General features: G+C 38.4%; 1 protein-coding gene across 1 annotated transcript in view; it reads right to left on the minus strand.

The window, feature by feature from the left end:
- Positions 1-9,870: 9,870 nt before the first annotated feature.
- Positions 9,871-26,279, minus strand: part of KHDRBS2 (KH RNA binding domain containing, signal transduction associated 2) — a gene marked incomplete at both ends in the record, with an annotated part of 384,824 nt that continues 368,415 nt past the window's right edge. Inside the window, one exon of the mRNA XM_081998222.1 lies at positions 9,871-9,968. Coding sequence (XP_081854348.1) covers positions 9,871-9,968 — 98 coding nt within the window. The remainder of the gene's footprint in view (positions 9,969-26,279) is intronic.

Consider the following 26,279-nt stretch of genomic DNA (forward strand, 5'->3'; position numbering starts at 1 on the left):
TCTAAAACAGAACTTCTGTTATTTCTAGAATTGCCAGTACTATAAAGTTTAACAATATGTAGGTTTTTAAGGTTCAATCCTACTGTGCTCAGCGCTAGTGGGAAGGCATTGGGTATTATAAAGAGTCTCAAGCCCTTAGTGTTTAGAGACATATTTCTTGTTCATCAAAGACAAAAAGTATGAGAAACTTACCATGGCAACAGGTGATGCAGATATAGAAAAATACAGCTATAATGCAAACGGAAAAAGATAATACTAGCAGGCTTCTTCAACGTAAAGTTTGCGTATGTATGAATGCTCACTACATGCATTCATTCTGCTAGCTGCTTAATCCAGTTGCCTAGTAAAGCCCAGCATGCTTCAAGTGATGATAGTCTATCTGCACCATGGACAGGAGAGTTCAGTTCTCAAAATAAATCACAGCTCCGAATACATCTTGTGTTTCATTTCCTGATGCAACTTCTTACCCTTGCCTGCTGCTTTGCTAATTGCACTTTATTACATCTCTTTGACCTGCTGAGTGATCTTAGACAAATCATTCAGCTTCACCGTTTTTCTAATTCTCCATTACAAGGCAGCGATTAAAATAACTGCTTCCTCCAGTAAGCATTTTGGGTTCTATGCAGCAATTTTTTAAAGTTCTGTAGGTGCTGTCCAAGCTCTTTAATAGCTTTGCAGTATTCTTGGTGTTACAATAACAGATAGCTGTCTTTCTTCTGAATGAGCACTAGATTCCCTGAAGCACATATCTCACAGGCCTTCACAGTCTAGTGGGCAGCCCATTTTTGCCTTAGATCTACAAACAAGTTCAGTAACACTGTCATTAAACACTTAGTAAAGAAAAGTATTGTGTCTCCTTCAGAAAGTTATTTTTTAGTTCTCACTCCATGAAAATAAAGTGGTGGCTACGATAAATGGATAAACTTGGTTGCCAAGTTGAGAGTGAGTGACAGTCCCAAGCAAGTACCTTCAACTAAGTATTCTTCTTGTACATAGGAAAAATATTTTTGATGATATAAAAAGTAGAGTTTTGGTGCTGGTACTGTAACTGAACTACTCTTCCTGCATCAAGGTTATTTCACACTGCCCGCTAAGAAGGACATCGGCTGGAATGACACAATCCAGTCCTTAACAGACACGTGTTATGTTTGAAATTAATTAAATTACAAAAATGACTGCAGATCAAATTCTGAATTTCATATTCCCCTTTCATTCCTTGACGTCAGCATGGATTTTTAGTAAACGAAACCTGAGTAAGATCTGCAGGACTGAATTATCCATCAAAAAGTTACTTTGCTTAACTGGAATCCAACATAATAGAGCATTCCCGTCAGTTGTTTGTATCTTTACGTCGTGGATTCTAATAGAGATATTAAAATGCTCAAAATAACATACAGAATAAGAAAAATAACTCTATCAATTTTACATACTCTGAGAATACTATGTTGAAGTCCTAAATTATCAGAGAATAGCAGAATTTCATTTGAATGAGAGTGTCCTTGATTATCTTTTCAGCTAAAGTAGGTATAGTAACAATTATGTTCTTCTGGGCAGAAAAGGAAAAAAAAGGAAAAAAAAAGGAAAAAAAAAAGGAAAAAGAAAGAAGTCTGATGGGCAAGACCTTTCCACTGGTCTTGCCCATGTTGAAAACTTTCCACAAATTTTACCAGTGTTTGTACAGGATTGTTATAAAGAAGAAATGTAATTAGTTATTAGCTGAGCAATGAATATGGAGTCATAAGTGAACACGGTAAATCATGGTACAAAATATCCGCACATTTTGTTTGCTGTGCAAAAGTAAAGAAAAAGGAAACACCCAGAATGCTAAGAAGCCATAAATGAGCCGCTCAGCAGTTTGCACCTCTGACTTGTTAGTGGTAACACAGTGTGAAGGTCCTGTAATGCAAGGGCGTATAACAAAGGTATTCACTGTTTTCCTGGGAGTAAGCCATCCATCATCAACTAATGCATCCAGCATGGCAAGAACAGAGCCAGACATGATATAAGCAGGTATTTTCACACTTTATAATAACACCATACAATAAAAGACCATGCCTCAATTAAATCTATAGGGTACAGCAGCAACATGAAGAAACTGGAAACATTGTTTTCAGAATTAATTCTACTCTTATCAGGGCACTCAAGCATTTTCACTATTCTACTTGTACACCCAAATGTTGCTAAAAGTTCTGATCTTTTCTATACAGCAACTTGAAAAATTCTTTGGGCATACACAGGATTTACAAAATCAACTACACAGCCTTTTCTTTCTTTTTTTTTTTTTTCCTTTTAATATGTGAATGACGACCTATACCATTACAGCGTGGCTGTGATCTTCCTCCAATAAACCTTCTTTCTGATTTACAGATTTGAAATATGAAAGCCTGAAATTGCTTTCACAAAAAATCTTGCTATTCTCTGGTAAAGTGTCCTAGATTTCAAAGTTAATTCAATTATTTTAGGAAAAGGGGCTTTCATGTCTTTCAGTAAGTACTAAACATGACACTTTATTAGGATTTATCTAAGGAAAATAAACCTTTAAAGCAGTGACATGTTTTTAGTAGAAGTTTAGAAATCTGCATTTCATATGCTTAAGTTGACAAAGATCGCTTCTGTTTGAGAATGAAAAATTTGTTCCAGATACGCACAATTTAGAGGTGTATTTCAACAATTTTAAAATAACCTACTGTTATAATATAAATTTCTTAACCAGAGATTATGAAAGAACAAAAAATCTTTTCTGTACTTACACTGGGAGCCACAGTTCATGTTTAGATTCCACTGTTTCAGAAAGTAAATACTGTATACAGCATGTCTTCACTAAAAGATATCAGCATATTCAGGAGCAAAGCTCATAATTTGTCTAATAACTACGTAGAGCAGCAAATCTTTCAATGGGAATAATTTTCCTTAAAGTCTCCAAATGAATGTTAGCATCTAACCTACAGGACCAGAAATAAAACCAACTAAAGAAAAAGGAAAGGCTTAATGATTTCAAAGGTTTCAGTCAGGTCCCAATGAGCAATAATAATGACAAGAAGAATGTAATTAGCTAACAACAGAGTGGAAGACGGTGATCATCTTTGAAGCCGTAATTGGTCTGAGAAAGTTACCTGTGTGACTTTTCTGTCTCCATGGATCAATATAGTAAAATGGATAACGTGATACTTTTTTTGATAACTCTTGGGTTCTAATAACTGATGAAGGTCACAGTCACAGAGTGCATCTAAGGTTTTGATGGAGGAAAAAAAACTTCAGAAGACATTAGACTCGTTTTTCTGTTTAGCAATCAAACATTTTAAGTTCTTCTTTTTGTACTTTGGTTAATCTGTTGACAACAGAGGATGACTTTAAATAATAGCAAATATAATCTTTTGTCATATCTTTAATTACAGTTAGTCTTTTCAATTTTTGTAAACTAAAATTGTAATCTCTTAGTAAATTTTTTTTTTTTATTCCTACCTTGATAAAATACATCCACAAATGAACTCTGCCCTCCTGAACCCTAAAAATACATAAGTTCTGGCATAGGAATAAGTGGGTTCTTTATTACATAGGATGAATTTATAACCTATTCTATGATCATGACTGTATGAACATTTTTTCCAAACTGCTTCATCTTGCAATCTCAAGCCATTTACTGAAGTTTTACAGCATTATAGAATAATTCAGGTAATACATACGGAAAAAAAAATACTATTTTCTTTAATATCTTTGCTAGAAAGTTGTTAGCAAATCGATTCTTTAAGGAGATTATAATTTTGTTTAGATTTGTTATTTATTTCACAATATTACAAGAAAACAATTTTTCTGTCAAAATATGTAGCTGCTTAGGAAATTCAGGCAGAGTTTCTCAGTTATCTTTTCATTTTAGCTGTATTTTTCCATAAAAGAAAGGAAATGTAATAGTAAACTTTACGGAGTATGAGGTATCTCTAAGCTGGTTGTATGGAGGACACTGATATCCAGTGATGTCCCTATTTAATCTTCATACAATCTTGACCCGGGTCTGCAAGTTAATACAGTACAATATGGAAAACTTTCTAGACTTCCCTTCCTTAATGAATCATATTTTTCTTTCATATATTAACAAAGACTTTTTCTCTATGATGTTTAGCTTATTTGATGACTCTTCTTTACTACCATTTATAATTTTGTGACTGCATTATTTGAGTCTTGCAAAACTTTGGACTTCTTAGAAAGACAGTACACAGAACAACACTCCTACTGTTAAACATGAAGAAACTACATGACTAACGTAGACCAAATTGGTTTTTATTTGAACACAATACATCGCTTACTTGTTCTTGATTTTAACCTTCAGATAAAAATCCTGGATGATATTTCATGAGGACTCCATACTATCATGATAAAATGTTAAACCTTTTAACTAATGCACTCATACATGTTCTTTATCCTGATCCTAATGGAACGTGGTTGCTCTACAAAATTCCGGATACTCAGCTCAATACCTCAGTCCTGGCTGTGGTCTGGCAGCTCCCGAGCAGCAGGGAGACACAGACTCCTCCAGCCTGCTGTGCTTAGCGACCGGATCTTCACACCCTTTCCTTCAGAGCTACCATAGACACAGTGGTCTGTTTTACGTGCGCTCGCTCACTTTCTCTAACATCGGTGTTACTCGATTTAGAAGTCAGCACGTGTTCAAGTATAATGGAGTAATTATTGCTGGATTATAGACTGAGTGGGGCATGTGCAAGAAGGAATATCTCCTAGCCCTATGGCTATAGTTCCATTATTCTGAATGGAGGTTGAGGACCTCATTGAGATAGAAAAACATTGTCAATAGCGTCTGAGGTGAGGTCAGGTATACTGTACTTCCTAAGGTTCTTTGTTTATTCATATGAAGATCTGAGATCATCTTGTTTAAACAGTGTAATATAAGCTGCATAGGAAACAGTTACATGATGCTACTTCATTTTCTGATAAAGGTTGCTACTCTAGGGATAACTAATTTTCTTCAGTTAGAATGGTTCTTAAATACATGCAACCAGTCTGCGAGACAGAACAATCCAGTAGGTGCAATTTTTCCTCATCTGTTACTTTTCCAGGAGCTTGTCCCTGGTGGTGCAACAATGTGGGTTCTGCTCCAGCAGGTGAAAATGCTCTCAGCCCCTTGGCACTTTCTTCCTACTCTGTTTCTAGCTGGACTTGAAAATTGCTCCCTCCTCTCAGACTAAATTTCCAGCAAGTGAAGCTGTGTGACAGATTTGACATATGAAGCCACAGATTCGATCACTGTGCCATCCACCCCACTATCTGATCACCATCTCAACAATGCGGACTGTCAAATGTTGCATAATCCATCTCCAGAAATCATCAGTTTTGAAACTGGCTCATTAATTCTATTAATAACAAATACTTTTTGGAATGTGCACTGTTTGCATTTATAATTCAATAGCCTACCTATTTAGGGTAATAAGGGTTTTCACCCAGGAGTTCATCTGTTATCTACTATCTCATGAAAGTAAAGAATTTTTCAAAAGTACACAGCTCTATTTTAAAAAGAAAGCAATGAAAAGAATAATTAGCTTGATGCTGCAGAGGTACAATTAAGAATATTTTAGTGTGATTCTGTAAAATAATATATTATGCTGTTTTAAGTACTGGAAATGATAATGAACTACCTTATTTTAAAGATCAAACTGTTCCATAGATGAGGTCAACTTGGACAATAAAAAAAAGCTTTTTCAACTCTGGTTCTCTTTTCCATTGTTGATTACTCCTGGTTTTGATATTTTATACTAGCTTTTCTTCCTATTACAAACAAAATTACTTGGTCTGTGAATTCATCCAAAGAAATGTTTGGTTGGTGAATAGCATCTTGGAATTATGTGTAGCAGGGTTGAAGTTCTGTGTTTTCTGATGATGCATGTAAGTTTTCAGGACCTCAGAATTACAGTTGACCTGACTGGTAGATGTGTGGAATACATCACAGCTGTTCATGGAAGACCTAAAGATGACTGTTAATTTGAATAATCAGATTCTTTTGTTACTCTCTCACAAATTAAAAAGGTGGATTTTTTTTTATTAAGACATAGCTGATTAACTGTAAGACTTCTTCAGAAACTGATGTGAAATACACTTTGTAGTTAACACAGAACAGCACATGCAGTCATGGGTAATTTTTCATACTAATTTCCTGAAAATAAATAGAAAAAATGTATGCATAAACAGTTGCTTGCACTGACTTATTAACCTACCTTTTCTAAATAATTCTTGTATAAAAGTGTTTCACAATGCATCATCTTACTGATATATTCTGCATTTTTTTTAAACTGCAGAAATAACGGCTGTAAAGTGGGCTTGAGACAATAACATTAAAGAGCACTGCTCTGTTATAAAGCTGTATTTATTGGAGTCCGTCGCCGAGGAGTTCACACGAGTTACCCTCACATAAAAATCTGATGCACAAGTGAGAAATTAGTTTTATGTACTTTGCCCTGGATCTCACTTACATCAGGTGTGACCTGCTCACAGTTTTGTGTAATTAATAATTTCAGTAAGACATATGAGCATTTCCTGAAATACTTATATAGTAAAATCTATAATGTATAATAATCTACAGTCACAGTTATACCAGTACGAAACAGTATTTATAGTAGTGGAGTATGTTTTTTTTGTCTGTATAGACATAACATATACTGACTGAAGCACATTTGTGTAACTATATGCAAGGTGGGTAGATGGAAGCTTTTTGCCATAGTGGTACACTCACACTGATGTGACTGTAATGTGCAGACAAATTGTAATGCCATATCACTTAGACCTGTAGAGTGGTTGTAGCACACAAATCAAACCAATTTATAAAGGTCTTGAGGCAATCCTTCAGCGAGGAAGATTAAGCCCTTTATATCTTGTTATACAACACAACTTGTGTTTTGTAAGTAACTGTTGAATACATCGGTAGCTGGAAAACGTTAAATCAGCCAGACCATAATCACAGGAAAAGATGCCAGAGTAATAAATGTGCCTGGGACTGTGTATTTGGTGCACAACATCATCAGTTTTGTTTATTAACTCTTAGCTAGTTTAACAATCACGACAGAGGAAAAAAAATTGTACTTTTTGTGTTGTGATTAGGTTGACACTTCTGAGTTGACAAAGCTGTATCTGAGCTGAATTTTTTTTATATTTCCGGCAGTAACTTTTTTCTTCAATCAAACATCGCATATATAATCTGAAGTCTGTGTAAGAAGCTTATCCAAGATACACCTTTATGTTTAAATGTATTTAACAGAGAAATATAGAAAGTTATACCTTGATCCATGCCATTGCACGGTAATACCATTAATGTCTCTGCCATTCTAAAACATAAAAAAGAAAAACCTACCAAGCAAAAGAATAAGTAACAAACTTCCTGTCTCTCATATAGATACTTCTGTGATAGGAAGAAATGCTAAATATTTTGAGATGCAAAGGTAAGCCAGTATTGCATTTTTCGATGTCATGTGACTAGTTTTTTTCCAAAATGTAGGCATGCTTTTAATAGACACCAGCTCTTGTTTTTAGCAGGAGCAGTTGTAAAGTATACCACCTTAATATTCACCATTAAAAGGCTAGACGACAAGACTTCTTTTATTTAAATGAAGGGTATCAGACCATATAAAAACAAATGTTTTGCTTGCCATTATACGGTAATCACTATGCTGCTATGCAGAGAAACATCGCTGGAAAGGATTATTTATTTTAAAACCCTAGACGAATACATTTCTGGGTATTAGTAAAAAGAAATGCACAGATAAAATAGGAAATAGGAAAAACCCCTGAGATGCGGCAGAGCTTACCTGACCACTTCTCAGCAGATCTGCTGCTTAGCTGTCCAGTGCCTGTGAGTCCCTGAAATAGTGAGACAGAATAAACTCAATGTAACCATCATGTAGCCTACTAAATTCACTTCAAAAGACAAAACATACGCTTCATAGACTATTAAAGAAGAGTTAGCATGCAACTCCAGCAGCAAGAGATTTTGTTCACAAACTGAACAGCAATAGGCCTGTACTTTATTCTCATCAAAAAAGTAAACCAATCACATTGACAAAAAGCCACTGTAAACAAAAAGACTGTATTTAAAGGATTAACAGTTTTGGCATCCCTACTATCAAGTCTTCTGTTCTCTTTTTTTTTCATCAAAATTTAGGTTATATATTTGTTGTTAGCAAGAGTTGCATTACTATTATTGTTAATTTTAGTTCTGTTTATTACCTTGAGGGTTATATATTGTAGAATAATTTTGTTGTCACTAGTTAATGTTAATTAGTTGTTTTAATAGCCTATATACCTATTTGTTATCTTTTGGTAGGTTTACTTTTTTAACTATCAGTAACTTAATAATTGAGAATATTTAACATTACTGTTGCATACTCAAAATTACAGAGTTACTATTAGTGTTACCTGTTTAACGTTTAGTCATCCTTTGAGTCCTGCGACATATTTCCTTAATAATCATCAGCCATCAAGTCTGATAGTCTCAAAAGAAATATCAGCCCTCTAAACTGCCTTCAAGGGCGGTGATATTTAGCACTGAAAATTACAAATAAAGTTTTTGAAGTTGAGTACCAACAACTGGGCAGTGACACTGATGATTTGTTTATCAAGACAAATTGTTATATACTACGAAAAATGCAGTCAACGCACTCTTCTGAGTGAAAACAAATAGGTGAATCTATGCAATGCTTACATGTTGAATGGGATATTTAATGTGCGGGGAAACTCAAAGGTTGAAGAACTAGCATTTAGACAGTCTAACAGTGGTAAGTGGTAATCTTACCTCTTTAAACTCCATTACATTCTCACGAGAGACATGCTAATACAAACAAGTCAATATGAGTTTGTGTTTAGCAAGATCAAGCTTAGAGGATAGTTTAAAATCCATTTATTGTTCTAAAGCACTTTTTTCCATTAACATGTTATACATTAGTGGATACTAACCATGATTCATGTAACAGTTTAGTTTGTTAACTTTTAAATTATTTAACAACCAGAAGTTATTAATACAACTTTTAAAGTCTTACACAAAAAATCTTAAAACAGGCTTGGGTTCATTTTTGTAAGTTTTATATAAAAACATTTTAGGCATCTCTTGAAAAAGAAATAAAGCAGGCATTTAAAACTAGAAAACAAGTAATTCCAAATTTAGTTTGTTACAAAAGGTTTCAGCTTTATTGACAAATTATGGCAAACATATTTGACAAAATTATGGTTTCCTATTTAGAGAAGCTTACACATGGAACTTTATGTGATTTTTTTTAACAAATACAGGTTAAAACACTGAACAAATTCAGTTAGCTACATACATACAGTAGCTGCTTGTTTTCAACCCCATTAAAACAGCATTTAAAATTAAATTTACAAACTTAATATCGAACATCTTAATCTAAACTAACATATATTAAAAAAGACAGGTTAAAACATGTTATCTACAGATTGATTATTGTCTGGTTCAAAGAAAATAAAAAGGAAAAGAAAGAATCATATTACAGTCTTTCAGCAACCCTAAACAAAAACTCAGCCTTAGCTAGTATGTAGAGAGACTCAAGATCTGTAACAGTGTCATGCTTTTTAAGTTACACACAGCAATGAATACAACCAACAGAACATCATCTTTGAATGGTTTATAGACAATGCTTGCCAAAGATTTTTTGTCTTTGTTTTTTAAGTCCGTGTTATAAAATAATACTAATGCCAATGTCACTCCAATGTTATAGGAAATACAAGTAGTACATAGGGTAGTAATGAGCAGTAATCCCTAGGATAGAAAAGAAATGGACTATTACTTGTCTCGTTGCTGTTTATGTGGAGACCACAGGCTATTAATTGTCTTTGAGATGAGGTCACAGATGAGGAGGACCTTCAATATCTACCATAGGGGTGTTCCCTGTAACCCCCTCTGGCTGACCTTGGAGGTGGTGCCTTTAGGCTGGAACGGGTTGTGGCCCACTCTTCTTGTGCTAAAAACAGAAGAGAAAAACATGTTTTGTAAATAAACTTGAAAGAACAAAGTGATGCCACTGCTAACGGCTGTCAAAATTTTGGTTGAAAGCTTTAGAAAAATAGAATGAGGATGATGCTATGATCCATTTCTTTATCTTCCCACAAAAACTTATGGAAAACCAACCTTCTACTTCTCTACACAGGCAACCTGACTATGTCAGGATGAAAAAATTCACTTTCAGCAGAGAATGAATACCTACTGTGGTGGCAGTACAGTCAACTCTGCAAAAATCACTGCACTAGTGTGCCAGTTCAGAGTTTATCTGAGGTTTTGAGCTTCTAGCATTTAAGTTAAAGCACCAATGTGAATAACGTTTAATGCAGTTCATATGTTAATAAGATGAGGAGTTGAATCATGAAAAGATAACAGAAACACATTTGATTTTTTACTTCCATTTGAGACCAAATAAAGAAAATAATGGAAGAAAAATGTTTAGAAATGAAGATACTACATTAAGCAAAATAATTTTGCCAAGTAGTTTTTACTTTGCATTATCTTTAGAATACTTTTTCAAATTTATGTGAATGAAATATGCTCAGGAAGAATAAGTATAAAACCTGTAAGGCTAGTTCAGTTTTACAAAGCTTCTACAAATGTCTCCACTGCCCCGCCCCCCCCCCCCCCCCCCCCCAAGGTATTTCTGGAAGTTAAGCCTTCCAAAGGAGCAAGCAGGAAGCTACCTACAGCTGTGGTCCAGTGGTTGAACCCTGGACTTGAGCTCTCTCCTAAATCAGCTAGTGGATTGTCAAATGATTTCTGGTTTTTTCTTCCACTGGCTTCAACAAATCATACACATAGTAATAAAAAATGGAAATACAGAAATCATAGTATATAATCTATTTTATATCACATCATTGGGCAACATTACCCCTGTTACAAAAGTCACAGACTACATTTGACATACACGTGTTCATGAAGAAGTTTAAAAATCTTTACATACCCCACCCAAAGTTACATGATACTCTGTCTATGTCTTTGTAATGAAATATAGAAACTATTCAGTAATCAGTGCGGCAAATGTCAGTTATTTTCCATATTGTCTAATTTTATTGGTGATTGGCATGTTTGTATTGCAGGTATGCGTACAAGATAAATGTTTGTAAAATAGAAAATAAAGGTCAAGCCTTGTGATACTAGGGAAAAAAAGAACACTTTTTAAGGTGCATAAAAACAGAGACTGAAAAGAGAGAAGTTTAAAAGCTTGGAAGGTGACTTGAAGCCAATGGGAAAGGAAAAGGAAGATTAAATTAATGATGAAACAGTATACTTGCTGTTGCTATCAAAACAAAACTAATTGATTGGTATACTAAAATAGATCCTTTTTCCTACGTTTAAAGTGGGGTTATTTTACTTAATTTATAAAGAGGTAACACAGTAATAAGCTGAACTATCCAGTCTTGAACTACTGGTAAAGATTTGAAACATTCGAGGTCTTTGCCCCATAAATTTAAAAATCCAGTTGCATCTATTCACAGAATCACAGAATCACAGAATCACTAGGTTGGAAAGGACCTTCAAGATCATCAAGTCCAACCATTAATCCAGCACCACCATGTCCCCTAAACCATGTCACAAAGTGCCACATCCACACGTTTTTTGAACACTTCCAGAGATGGCGACTCCACCACCTCCCTGGGCAGCCTGTTCCAATGCCTGACCACCCTCTCAGTGAAGAAATTTTTCCTAATATCCAATCTAAACCTCCCCTGGCGCAACTTGAGGCCATTTCCTCTTGTCCTATCACTAGTTACTTGGGAGAAGAGACCAACACCCTCGTCGCCACAACCCCCTTTCAGGTAGTTGTAGAGAGCGATAAAGTCTCCTCTCAGCCTCCTCTTCTCCAGACTAAACAACCCCAGTTCCCTCAGCCGCTCCTCAGAAGACTTGTGCTCCAGACCCCTCACCAGCTTCGTTGCCCTTCTCTGGACACGCTCCAGCACCTCAACATCCTTCTTGTAGTGAGGGGCCCAAAACTGAACACAGGATTCAAGGTGCGGCCTCACCAGTGCCGAGTACAGGGGCACAATCACTTCCCTACTCCTGCTGGCCACACTATTCCTGATACAGGCCAGGACGCTGTTGGCCTTCTTGGCCACCTGGGCACACTGCCGGCTCATATTCAGCCGGCTGTCAACCAGCACCCCCAGGTCCCTTTCCGCCGGGCTGCTCTCCAGCAACTCCTCCCCAAGCCTGTAGCATTGCATGGGGTTGTTGTGACCCAAGTGCAGGACCCTGCACTTGGCCTTATTAAACCTCATACAGTTGGCCTCTGCCCATCGATCCAGCCTGTCCAGATCCCTCTGCAGAGCCCTCCTACCCTCCAGCAGATCAACACTCCCACTCAACTTGGTGTCATCTCCAAACTTACTGAGGGAGCACTCAAATTCCCTCATCCAGATCATCTATAAAGATATTGAACAAGACCGGCCCCAGAACCGAGCCCTGGGGAACACCGCTTGTGACTGGCCGCCAGCTGGATTTAACACCGTTCACCACAACTCTCTGGGCTCGGCCATCCAGCCAGTTCCTCACCCAGCGAAGAGTAAACCCGTCTAAGCCACGAGCGGCCAGTTTCTGCAGGAGAATGCTGTGGGAGACGCTGTCAAAGGCTTTACTAAAGTCCAAGTAGACAACATCCACAGCCTTTCCCTCATCCACTAGGCGGGTCACCTGGTCATAGAAGGAGATCAGGTTGGTCAAGCAGGACCTGCCTTTCATGAACCCATGCTGGCTGGGCCTGATCCTTTGGTTGTCCTGCAGGTGCCCTGTGAGCACTCTCAAGACCAACCGCTCCATAATCTTCCCCGGTACAGAGGTCAGGCTGACACGCCTGTAGTTCCCAGGATCCTCCTTCTAGCCCTTCTTGTAGACGGGCGTCACATTGGCAAGCCTCCATTCTTCTGGGACCTCCCCTGTTAACCAGCACTGCTGATAAATGATGGAGAGTGGCTTCGCAAGCTCCTCCGCCAGCTCTCTCAGTACTCTCGGGTGGATCTCATCAGGCCCCATAGACTTGTGGGTGTCCAGGTGGCTTAGCATGTCCTTGACTGCTTCCTCCTGGATTATGAGGAGTACATTGTGCTCTCCATCCCTGTCTTCCAGCTCAGGGGGCTGAATACCCTGTGGATACCTGGACTGGCTATTTTTAAGAGGTACGCAATTTTTATGCCTTGATCCATCCAAATTCTTTTAAGTGCCCCTTGAAGAAATTAACATTTCAGAACATACTTTCTTTTGCTCCGGTCTTGTTTTAGACTTTTGCTAAGTCCACTCAGCCACCAAGTATTGAAATGAGTACTCCTGACTCAGCACAGTCAATAAAATTAATCTGTATGGAAAATTAATGTCAAATTTGCTGAATTCCTAGGTATAAGGGGATAAGCTGTGAGCCAATGTGGGACATATTAACTATGGTGAGAAGAAACAAAAATATTCATTGCTCATCATTACTAAACATTTCATGTTACATGCAACTTTCTCTTTTATTTTCTAAGAGGCCAAGCAGAGATGTTCTTGAGTTCAGTCTGATTCCTGATGTACCTGTAGAGTGAATCCAACCTTAGTTAATATTTCTTTTTTTTCTTGTATTCCATTCCTGCTACTGGAAGGAGAGACCGGGCTTTCAAGTGTCAGGTCACCACCAGACAGATTCCTAACTTTTTGAAAGTAGTGTATCTGTTGCAATTCACTCCAAGCATTGAAGAACTTTGTTCAATTTTTTAACAGAATGACCTAAATGAGAGAATAGAGCTTTCTAAGCAATATAAAATACATAAAATAGTTCATAAAAATATTAAAAATCAAAATTGTATTATTCACGTATTTTAATGAAGGCTAACTACATTGCCTTAAAATTAGTTAGCTACTTGATTAATGGAATTATGGCCTTGAATGTAAAAAAGAACTGAAAAAATCTTTGTCTCCATTACGACATGTCAAAGACTTTCTTTTATTAAAGCAAGTTTTTAGAGTGATGGCAACATTTTCCTCTCAAGCAAAGACTTCATAAATATAGCTTCTAGCGCAGAACAAGAGTTCAGGTCCATATTTTGATTGCTTTGGGCTCAGTTGCAATAGATAACTTGCTGAAGTTCAATCTTCACTAGTTTCTCCTTAAATAGTTTATTCATATAATTTGGTTAAGATGAGCTTAAAATGGCAAGACTCCCCAGAGAAACTAATATATACAGAGGCCTTTGTTTCTCTTCTGCATCGATTAATCTGTCTATTGATAATAACATAGAATTCCAAATACATGATAGTGATATTTTTGCATGGTACAAGTCGAGAAAAAATTCTTTGGATTTTTATTTTTCTACGCATGTGTTAGAAACCAAGTTCTAAATTAATTTTTGAGCAATATGATGACATATTAGATACATGTATAGAATGGTGTGCTGATGTTACATTTTCGGTTTACTATTTCCAAAACCTTTATAATACAATATATTTCACTGTCAGTCATACCACATTTTTAGCCCTAAGACAGGAAATATGTGAGTAAATACATTTAAAAACTCATCCTATTACGAGAAAGTTTGTGAAATTGAAATCTTACCCAACATGGATAGGACCATATACTGTCCACCCACATGGGAAATTGAAGTCACAATTTCTTTCTCTGGCAGGTCAGGAAGTCCTCTTGGGTAAAGGAGAATGAGGGCTCCTGGCCAAGGGAGGGAAATGGAACTCTCCTTAAATGTTGCATCGGTGGAAAAGTAGAAAGAGATGATATTTAGTATAGAGAAGTTCTTGCAGAATAGTTAGGGAGCTTCACAGTTGAAGAAGCTACACTGTGAGCAAAAAGGTGGTAACATTTTGTGTGCTCTCCATTTCAGGGCAAAGGAAAATGTATTAGTTAAATCAACACTGAAGGTGAATTAATGTTTTACCTTGCATGGGAACTAAGAGAGCGGCTACATTTTTGGTTAGAGTTAACAGGTTGATTTCCCAAAACCAAGGGGTGAAATTGCCTCTCCAATCACATCAGAACTGTCAAAGAGCGTTTAAAGTTTTGTGATGCAGATTTCTTTCTAGTTTTGGTTTAAGACAGTCAACCATTAATAATGCACTGGCTATTCTTCTAGTTTAAATTAAGTATTATATACCTACTGACCTCCTATTGTCCAAACTTCATTTAAAAAAGGAATAAAAACATTGTTGATGTTAGAAAGTATTATTCCTTCTGGCCATTCACCTTTGAAGTTTAAAAGTTGTGCTGCTTATTTTTATTTTTTTTAAATAGTATTTAAAGACTTTTAAGACTTTAAAAATTCTTCCTGAATAAATAAAATTCATCTTATTTGTGCTTTCATTTAGTAGGAAAAAACCAGAGTAGCCCCCTTAGAAAATCAGAATACCTGTAATTTTTTTACCTAACTGGAGTATCTAACGTTGCTGCAACTACAGCTGCAAAAAAATGACCTATATTCCAAAGACTCCAAGAGTGAGCAGAGGTAGCAGAAAAAAGCTTGACTGAACTGAATCATTTTAGTTAATGAGCCTGCTGTTTTTTAATGGGCATAATTTTATTGCTGGTATCTTCTTTTTGCTAATCAATGCTGACTTTTTCCAGTAAGAAAATAATTAACTGACTCTAGACTAAAATACTGAATGGTTAAAACAGGTATCAGAGATTGCTTTTGTAGAAAGATAATGCTCTATGAAAACAGAAAAAGGAAAATATAAAACATAAAGAGATAGTTAAAATTCTGAAAGCTACTTCTTCTCTGCAAGATGTCTTCTCTGCAACTACATTTCATTATCTCGTTGCCTTGGGCTGTGAGGGGAAATCTTGGGGAGGGGGAATATCAGCTGCAGAGTGAAAGTGAGGTTCAGGTTAGCATGTACTAGGAGTGGACATCTCTGGAAAAAAATCCACAGCAGCTGATCTTGCTATGGAACAAGAAACATTCCTGTTGTGATTTCTTGGTACATTCCATTTATTTTCTTTTTCTTTGAGCTGCTCAGGATGTTCTCTTGTTGAATATTAAGGGTTTTATGGTCACACGAAACCAAAGTTTACTATGTAAAGCTATTGCCTAGAATGTTGAAGAAGTGGCAGCCAATATGATATAGTCCTAAATCCTCAGGTCTCTCATTTCTAAAGGGAATCAGTTTCCATACAGTGAATTTAAAAATCCTGCCTCTGCAGTATGTTTCATTACACCCTTTAAAAATGGCATTTTGCTGTAAATGTGCTGCAGCTTCAATTACCCTTTGCTGAAGTGTCACTGCATTTGCAGAGAGACCTTGGGGAGAAGTAAGGTTTAGATAAAAAAAAGAGAAGCTTTATTTATATAAATGAAAATTACTAAAGTAGTAAAAATACTCACTAAATGTCCAACACAAAGACAAACCAATTTCTTGTTCCCTTCTAGTACCCTCCCCCACCTCCGGACTGAAACACCTTCACATAAAGGTGAAACGTACAATGCTCATATCATAAAAAATGACTTTATATCACTCAGTGGAAGAAGCTGTTTATTTCTTGACTAACAACATTCTCAAAGTAAATTCTTGCTGTGGCTGTACCAGCTTCTGATACAGAACAAGAACAAGAAATGTAATTTGTGGCACAAGTCTCCTACGCTCTTTTTTCCAGTAAAAATAGATGCACCTATTTTTTTGATTTCAAACTTTAAAAAGGAAGGATGATGGTCACAACTTATTTATTTCTATTTGGTAATAGCATCATCAAACTATGAGAGGATGGCTGACACCTAACAGCTCTTGTTGATACTGCATGTTAGACCCTACTGCATTAACAGGTGAATTTGGTGTTATTGCCAACATCTCTCAGACGTTGCCATTCTTAGCTAAGAAGAAATATTGTCTGCTTCTCTTTCAGAAACTAGAAGTGTAAGTCATGGCAGCACGATGGAAATGTAAGAGAGTTTATAGCTGAGCAATGTGAATGTGGTTGGGCATGAAGATTGCCTGAGGTGCGGTAACAAGTGTAGCAAATTTTTTGGTGGCTACTTTGATAAGAAATGTGAAGTGATGGGCACAGCCCTTTTATTTACACTGGATACTTCTTTCAATTTGCTGTATGGTCCCTGTGGGCTGATATTTGAAGCTCACATTTAGGATACATAAATTAATTGTTATTATCACAGGCAATCAGCACCCTTGGTTTGTGATTGATTGAAATTATATGTTAGTATTTTTGCACTCCTTTTTTACAATTCAGATTGACTCTTTGTTGCTGTGTTCTTTGAGTAATATAAATACTTCCAGTATCTATTACAGACATTATTGACATATTAGCTGAGGCTATCTTTAAAGATTATTGTTTGATCAGTTGCTAGTAGACTCAGTAGCTCTGATCCACTGTTTAAATCCAGAATTTAATTTACTTTTTTTTCTTATTGTAGAGTCAGAATGAAAAAAGTCATAGTATTTTTAACCCCTGAAATTCCTTTTAATGTGGGGTCACTAGATGGTAACATTTATGAGAGACATACATATGAGGTTGTTTCTATCTTACTATTATTTATTTATTTATTTATTTATTTATCTATTTATTTATTTATTTATTTATTTATTTATTAACCGAATGGAGGATAACTTCCTGACGCAGCTCGTGAGTGAGCCCACCAGGGGAGCTGCCTTGCTGGACCTGCTGTTTACAAACAGAGAAGGACTGGTGAGAGATGTGGTGGTCGGAGGCCGTCTTGGGCTTAGCAACCATGACATGATAGAATTCTCAGTTGTGAGCAAAGTAAGGAGAGGGGTCAGCAAAACTGCTGTCATGGACTTCTGGAGGGCAGACTTTGGCCTGTTCAGGTCACTGGTTGAGAGAGTCCCTTGGGAGACAGTCCTGAAGGACAAAGGGGTCCAGGAAGGCTGGACAGTCTTCAAGAAGGAAATCTTAAAGGCGCAGGAGCAGGCGGTCCCCATGTGCCGTAAGAAGAGCTGGAGGGGAAGGCGACTGGCCTGGCTGAACAGGGAGATTTTGCTGGGACTCAGGGAAAAGAGGAGAGTTTATCATCTCTGGAAGAAGGGGCAGGCAACTCACGAAGAGTACAAGGATCTTGTTAGGTCAAGCAGGGACAAAATTAGAAAGGCAAAAGCCCAGCTAGAGCTCAGTCTGGCCACAGTCGTAAAGGATAATAAAAAATGTTTTTACAAATATATTAACAACAAAAAGAGAGGCAAGGAGACTCTCCATCCCCTACTGGATATGGCGGGGAACATTGTCTCCAAGGACGAGGAGAAAACTGAGCTACTTAATGCCTTCTTTGCCTCAGTCTTTAATAGCCAGTCCAGGTATCCACAGGGTATTCAGCCCCCTGAGCTGGAAGACAGGGATGGAGAGCACAATGTACTCCTCATAATCCAGGAGGAAGCAGTCAAGGACATGCTAAACCACCTGGACACCCACAAGTCTATGGGGCCTGATGGGATCCACCCGAGAGTACTGAGAGAGCTGGCGGAGGAGCTTGCCAAGCCACTCTCCATCATTTATCAGCAGTCCTGGTTAACAGGGGAGGTCCCAGAAGACTGGAGGCTTGCCAATGTGACGCCCATCTACAAGAAAGGCCGGAAGGAGGATCCTGGGAACTACAGGCGTGTCAGCCTAACCTCTGTACTGGGGAAGATTATGGAGCGGTTGGTCTTGAGAGTGCTCACAGGGCACCTGCAGGACAACCAAGGGATCAGGCCCAGCCAGCATGGGTTCATGAAAGGCAGGTCCTGCTTGACCAACCTGATCTCCTTCTATGACCAGGTGACCCGCCTAGTGGATGAGGGAAAGGCTGTGGATGTTGTCTACTTGGACTTTAGTAAAGCCTTTGACAGCATCTCCCACAGCATTCTCCTGGAGAAACTGGCCGCTCGTGGCTTAGACGGGTTTACTCTGGATGGCCAAGCCCAGAGAGTTGTGGTGAACGGTGTTAAATCCGGCTGGCGGCCGGTCACAAGCGGTGTTCCCCAGGGCTCGGTTCTGGGGCCGGTCTTGTTCAATATCTTTATTGATGATCTGGATGAGGGAATTGAGTGCTCCCTCAGTAAGTTTGCAGATGACACCAAGTTGAGTGGGAGTGTTGATCTGCTGGAGGGTAGGAGGGCTCTGCAGAGGGATCTGGACAGGCTGGATCCATGGGCAGAGGCCAACTGTATGAGGTTTAATAAGGCCAAGTGCAGAGTCCTGCACTTTGGCCACAACAACGCCATGCAACACTACAGGCTTGGGGAGGAGTGGCTAGAGAGCAGCCCGGCGGAAAGGGACCTGGGGGTGCTGGTTGACAGCCGGCTGAACATGAGCCGGCAGCGTGCCAAGAAGGCCAACAGCGTCCTGGCCTGTATCAGGAAAAGTGTGGCCAGCAGGAGTAGGGAAGTGACTGTGCCCCTGTACTCGGCACTGGTGAGGCCGCACCTTGAATCCTGTGTTCAGTTTTGGGCCCCTCACTACAAGAAGGATGTTGAGGTGCTGGAGCATGTCCAGAGAAGGGCAACAAAGCTGGTGAGGGGTCTGGAGCACAAGTCTTATGATGATCAGCTGAGGGAACTGGGGTTGTTTAGTCCGAAGAAGAGGAGGCTGAGAGGAGACCTTATCGCTCTCTACAACTACCTGAAAGGGGGTTGTGGCGATGAGGGTGTTGGTCTCTTCTCCCAAGTAACTAGTGATAGAACGAGAGGAAATGGCCTCAAGTTGCGCCAAGGGAGGCTTAGATTGGATATTAGGAAAAATTTCTTCACTGAGAGGGTGGTCAGGCATTGGAACAGGCTGCCCAGGGAGGTGGTGGAGTCGCCATCCCTGGAAGTGTTCAAAAAACGTGTGGTTGTGGCGCTTCAGGACATGGTTTAGGGGACATGGTGGTGCTGGATTAATGGTTGGACTTGATGATCTTGAAGATCCTTTCCAACCTAGTGATTCTGTGTGATTCTCTGTGTGATTCTGTGTGATTTTACCTGCGTAATATTGTAAGCACAGAAAAATTCATAGTGGTCGATCTACCCCAAAATTCTACCCCAAGCAGTGGCTATCATCACATGCTTAAATGTCTTCTAGTACAAGATTCAAGAAAAGCACATATTCAGAGCACTTTTTTTCTACTCTTTAGTCAGCATTCGGCAATCTTGTCATGGAATTTTCCAGCATTGAATAAAACCCTTTCATAAATGCAAAGACGACAACAATACAAGTAATTAAAAGGCAGATCATAGTAACAGATACTTTAAAAATAAAAAATACAATTTACCAGCAAGTGATTTGCATGTGAATATTATTTCCTAATAATTTTACATTTATATTCATTGCTTATTCCCTGTAATAATAAAGACCTGATCACTTCTTCTTCCTGGTAACTTATTTAACATCTGAATATTGCCCCAAATTTTTGGGCACAATTTTATTCATCTTTGGTCAATTATTTTGGGACAGGTGGCTATGAAGAGATAAAAAGAGCTATTCTGTTTAGCTAGTTAAGATGTATATAACAGCAATTAAGACAATGGTTTACTTTTATTTGCCATTTAACTTTCAGTGCTACTAGAAACAGAGAAGCTGCTTTTAATTCAAAAGAAAATAGTTTTCTTTCCTATGAGAAAAAAATCTCTACCTTCTCTACAAGGTCATTATACTGCATACATTTGGAAAGAGCACACCACACTAGAGACGGAACGTAAGTGGAATTCAGGAATTGTGATTACTAGCTCTACTTCTTGTTTGCTTAGTGACCTTGGGTAATTATTTAATATTTTGTGGTATGGCTTCCTCACTGGTAGAATGAGACAGGAATAACTTCCTCCCTGGGGTGTTCTGAGATGTAATTAATTGCCTGAGCAGTAAAAGTGCTATAGGTGTGCTGAACAGAAGACCCAATAGAAACCAGACATTTAACTTTAAAATGAGAACACTGAAAATTAAAATTATTTTCTTTGGATAATTCAATTTCTGCTCTCTTTCTAATAAACCTCCAAATTTCTCCCTCCATGAAAGGATGGGCAGAGACAAAATACTAAGCAATGGTCGGAAACTTTGCCCTACAGAAGCTAATGACTAAAGTTCAACTAACATTGACAAAGCCAAGATACCACCCCATAAATCCACACAGAAAAGAAAGTTGCACTTTTGTTGCATCATAATTGGACAAGTATATATTATTTTAGGTAAAAATTAAAGAACAGGCTTTGTCTTTTTTTTTAAGATCCCAAAAATAAGATCCACTTATTTTTTTACTCTTCTGCTCTCTTTCTGCTTATCTGCAAAGCCTGCAACATACACATGAATTTCCAACTTGATATCTATGCATTTGGTAATTTTGTGAGAAGAATAGTTGTAGTGCGTATCTTTCAAATCACAAATGGTACCTTTTTAATTTGAAATGTGGAATCTTGTCAGAAGACAAAAAATGTTTTCAAGACACAGGCTCAAAACCACTATGCTTACTTATACTGCACTAAATACCACTGATTTTACTAAACCTACCTCATATGCAATATATATCACTTAAAACTTAGAAATGCTAGGAAAACCTTGTGGTTTAATAGCATATTTTCTGAACTTAGCTGCAACTGTTTTAAAAAACTGTCGTCCCTACACTTGAGAGTACCTTCTCTTCAGGAGGGCTAACAAATTAGACTGCACGGATACTCCAAATGTACTTTAGTTTTGTGAGCTGTCTTGGCTTAAGCTGGTAATGGAGAATCACAGCAATCCTGCAGCTGACTTAGCACTGGAGCAGATGAGGAGTGCTCGTGCACTCCACTCTGCAAGCTCTCCCTGCGGGTTAAGTAATGTCAGCAAGAGGAGCAGTAACGACTACTGGAGAAAATAATTTCTTACAAGGCTTCAGCCACCTTTGCAGTGAACATCTGCCTCAGACAGGAAAGGAGCAGCATCAGACAACACAGATTTGGGAAACTGCAACACAGGGAGGAGACAGACCATTATCAGTGTTACTGTGAGGTGAGTGTGAACATGACAGTGTGGAGGGAGTTTTATTTTTCTCTTGCTTTCAGTAAAAATTGATTTTCTATTACTTTATAGTAAAACAACATGAAACGTGCAGTGATATACTGTGTCTGGAATTATGTAGATGGTCAACACATTAGTATTACGGGACTTTTGTCTTAGATTCTCCAACTCTGCAGTTCCCACAGTGAAAGACAGTGAAATTACCATTTGAAATACTACACAGGAAAGTTTTGCGTGATTTACTTATTCTTATTCTGTCATGGAAAATGATTTATAATTCAGGAGTAATAGAGGAAGCACAACAAGTTGCTATAAATTAAAAGCACTCTCTTTTCTCATGCAGCGTGTGGATTTTTTTCAGTGTCGCATAATAACCGAAGTACAAAAGTTTTGGGATATACAGTCAGTTAAGAGAATGTGACAGCTTTAAATATGGAACTTTCTAAAGAATTATACCCTAATTAAAAAACTGATTTCACAAAACAGCAGTAACTTTAGTATCATCCCCACAGTAGCCGTCATAGTTGAATTAAAAATGTGCTCCTTTTCCTGCAGACATTCAAAATCATGTTCATATGAAAATAATAAATCTCTTCTGATGGAATGAATACTATTTGGGAGTCAGCTAAAGTGATTCCTCCAGTAAGAGAATTGATAAAATTTTGCAGAAAATCAAGGAAATGCTTTTGACAGTTCGTTCTCATGAGGTTCACCAAGGCCAATTGCAGGGTCCTGCACCTGGGTTGGGGCAACCCCCGGTATCAATACAGGCTGGGGATGAAGGGATTGAGAGCAGCCGTGCCGAGAAGAACTTGGGTGTACTGGTGGATGAAAAGCTGGACATGAGCCAACAATGTGCACTCGCAGCCCAGAAGGACAACCATATCCTGGGCTGCATCCAAAGCAGTGTGGCCAGCAGGTCGAGGCGGTGATTCTGCCCCTCTACTCCGCTCTGGTGAGACCCCACCTGGAGTCCTGCGTCGAGCTCTGGAGCCCTCAGCACAGGAAAGACATGGTCCTGTTGGAGCGGATCCAGAGGAGGCCACAAAAATGACCACAAGGATGGAACACCTCTCCTGTGAGGACAGGCTGAGAGGGTTGGGGTTGTTCAGCCTGGAGAAGAGAAGGCTCTGGGGAGACCTTATTGCAGCCTTCCAGTACTTAAAGGGGGCTTCAAAGAAAGATGGGGACAGGCTTTTTAGCAGGACCGGTAGCGATAGGACAAGGGGTAACAGTTTTAAACTAAAAGAGGGCAGATTTAGACTAGATAGAAGGAAGACTTTTTTGACAACGAGGGTGGTGAAACACTGTCACAGATTTCCCAGAGAGGTGGTAGATGCCCCATCCCTGGAAACATTCGAGGTCAGGTTGGACGGGGCTCTGAGCAACCTGATCTAGTTGAAGATGTCCCTGCTCACTGCAGGGGGAGGCAGGACTAGATGACCTTTTAAAGGTCCCTTCCAACCCAAACTATTCTTTGATTTTATGATTCTGTCCCACAGACTAAGAACTGGATAAGCATATTCCTAATAACTATAGGGATAACTGAAGTAGAAGATTAAAGGAAGGCAATTTATTTGGTATGTGTTATGCCCCTATGCAGTAGAAGTCTTCGATGACTCCTGTTTCTGGTAGAAGAAAAAGAGAATGTTGTTCAGGAAGACTCAGGAGCACTTCTGAGTTCCCAGGGCTGGGTGTACAGCTGCCTAATGGTCAGGGAGTGACCAGATGTCTCTATTGCCCCAAAACAAAGGTGGTCATGCAGCCCCATGGCACACTCCAGCATCTTTTGGGACAGAACCATGTCACATGTAGCAAGGTCATTAGCCTAGACAGCTGGGGAGGCATCAGGGCTCAAGTGCTATATCAATATTAGCACATAGTGCATACAAACAGGAATGATCTGCAGAGTGAAACAGCTGATGCTGAGGACCTTATGTTCACACTATATGACTTCTAGAGATTTTTTCCACTTCAGACTGGCCCTAGTTTGAACCTCTGAGCTAAATTCTCACAATAAGTTGGGAGTGCATCTTCCAGTTTAGTTTCAAACTAAAAGTCATGTATTTTGAGCCCACTCAGTCATGTGAAAAGAAGAGCGATAAATGGAGACAACTGGGAAATCTGCCTCAGGAGCACTCCTGGCCCTGTGCTAGTATAGAAGCACCCAGCACGTGCTAACCTGGCTGCCAGCTGCTCTTTTGAGGCACAGTAGAAAAACTCCACCACACTGGCACAATCTGTGTCCTGTTGCCTCTGAGACACCTAATCAATGCTAAGATGCTCCAAGACCTAGAAACCAAAGGAAGTTTTCTTTGGTATGTTGCCAGTGATATTTTCTATCAGCTACCAAATGTATATGCTCAAATGATATAAACGAACAATCAGTGCACATTAGTCTTTATCAATTAGTGGTAGTAAAGATCTTGCCTGTCATCACAAGCTATGTGAAGTAATATGTAATGAGGATCAGACCTATGTCTCTTGCATCTGCGTATCTGTCACTACCTTATTTGAGCACTTCATTTCCTACATTTGAAGACTTAAATGGGACTAGGCTAGAAAAAAATTGGTAAGGTAGGAAACACTTAGCACCCTGAGCATAATGAATATTAGGACCAATGACCTACAATACCAAAGTTGTTATTAAAAATGAGGAAGGAACTTAGACTTGGCAGCTGAACAAACCTCTTATCTTAAACTGCAGAGCAATTGCTAAGAAATGCTTTTTCAAAATTTACAAATATTTTTCTGTATACATTTTCTGTATACATTCTGTATACATGGCTTCATTTGGTTTTGTCTAACCATTTGTCAGTACAGATTAATCAGTACAGTGTTTATTTTACTCTAGGATAGTAGTTACTTGAGTTTCTCCATGAAACAAGCACGCTTATGTCTGTAATGAAGTATGAGAATTTATGTCTCCTGAGGTAACATCTCTTCAATCAACATATTTATAAGAATTCTTGAAGTTTGAATCCTCCATACACTCTTTCATCCCTAAATTTCTTCATTATATATTTATTTTTACTTGTTCATCAGAAAATCATTTTTACGCTAAAAAAAATTACTAGATAATACACTTTTCAGAACAAAACACAAAATTAAAAAATAAACAAGATAATTAAAAAGTAGTGGAACATTGCTGTACATTTTCAGTTGTTAGCCCTATAAAGCCCTATAAAGAATTTGTTTATAAAGTGCTGTCTGTGTAGAGCATTACTGAGTAAACTAATTGTCATCACAACTGCAAAGCTCTCTTATTGAGTGAGTGGCAGGGAATTATTTGTGAAATAGTCAGTTAAATCATTGTTGCAGCATTTTATAACTTAAATGATGTCTTACATTAAAAGGAATTATACCAAACAGTTACACTCTCCAATTTTAATTAAAGATGGAATTATCCTAAAACTAAATACCAGTTGTTTACAAGTGAACACTTAATGCTAAACTGGAGTAGAATATATACTACAAAATGTGGTAATTAGAGAAAATGTGCACATCTGAAAATTTTTAGTGACGATAGAACACATATAAATAATGTCTCCTTGCCACAATGGCAGCACATGAATTAAACAGCCTTGCAAGCTCTTCCTGAATAGCAGCAGGAATGTGAGTGGAGTTTACTTATGTCTTCCCTCTTTGTGTAAGAGACAAGGTACAGATTAACCTTCCTAACTCTTGACTAGGGCCTTTGACAGATGGTGTTATCCTAATTTAATTGTGGTGGTTTAGGAGGTTATAGACTTTAACCCTCTCCTTTCACCCTCTGCCTAAGGTTTCTGGTTTTTTGGTAGTAGCAACAGCAGTCCATGTGTGCTGACTTCTTAGATACCGCAGTTCATGGTGTGGCATAAAAACATAAATCACCATCATTTTCAGGTACTACACAAGGCAGCATGTGCACCAGGCTGTGAACTATAGCATCTGACAACAGGCACAGTCTTACTTTCCTCCATCCTCGCTATAGCAGTTTCAACCTTTGGAAACAGAGGCAGGAGTCTCTTCAAAACTGGCAGAGCTCATCTGCTGGAGTCCCCAGCCTTTGGAAGGACTAAGACAGGAACAGTACCTGATAAATTAACCTTCAGTGCTCTGATCTGTGCAAGGGACAAAAAGGATTCAGATGAAACAACTGTGAGGCAGGTCAGATATAATTAATATAGCTTATAAGGAACTGGATGTGCCTTGCTAGCAAGTCATACTGTCTCTGTTATCTTTCTAAACTGACCTAACGCAGCACAACAATTGTATTGGGAATGCTGGTTCCTGTAAAAAACAGGGAAAAGAGAAAGTACTGAGAATGTGAATGGTTTACAAAAGGCTTTTCCTTTACCGTGG

This window comes from Phaethon aethereus (assembly GCF_964289735.1).
Source record: "Phaethon aethereus genome assembly, chromosome: 3".
Taxonomy (NCBI): Eukaryota; Metazoa; Chordata; class Aves; order Phaethontiformes; family Phaethontidae; genus Phaethon; species Phaethon aethereus.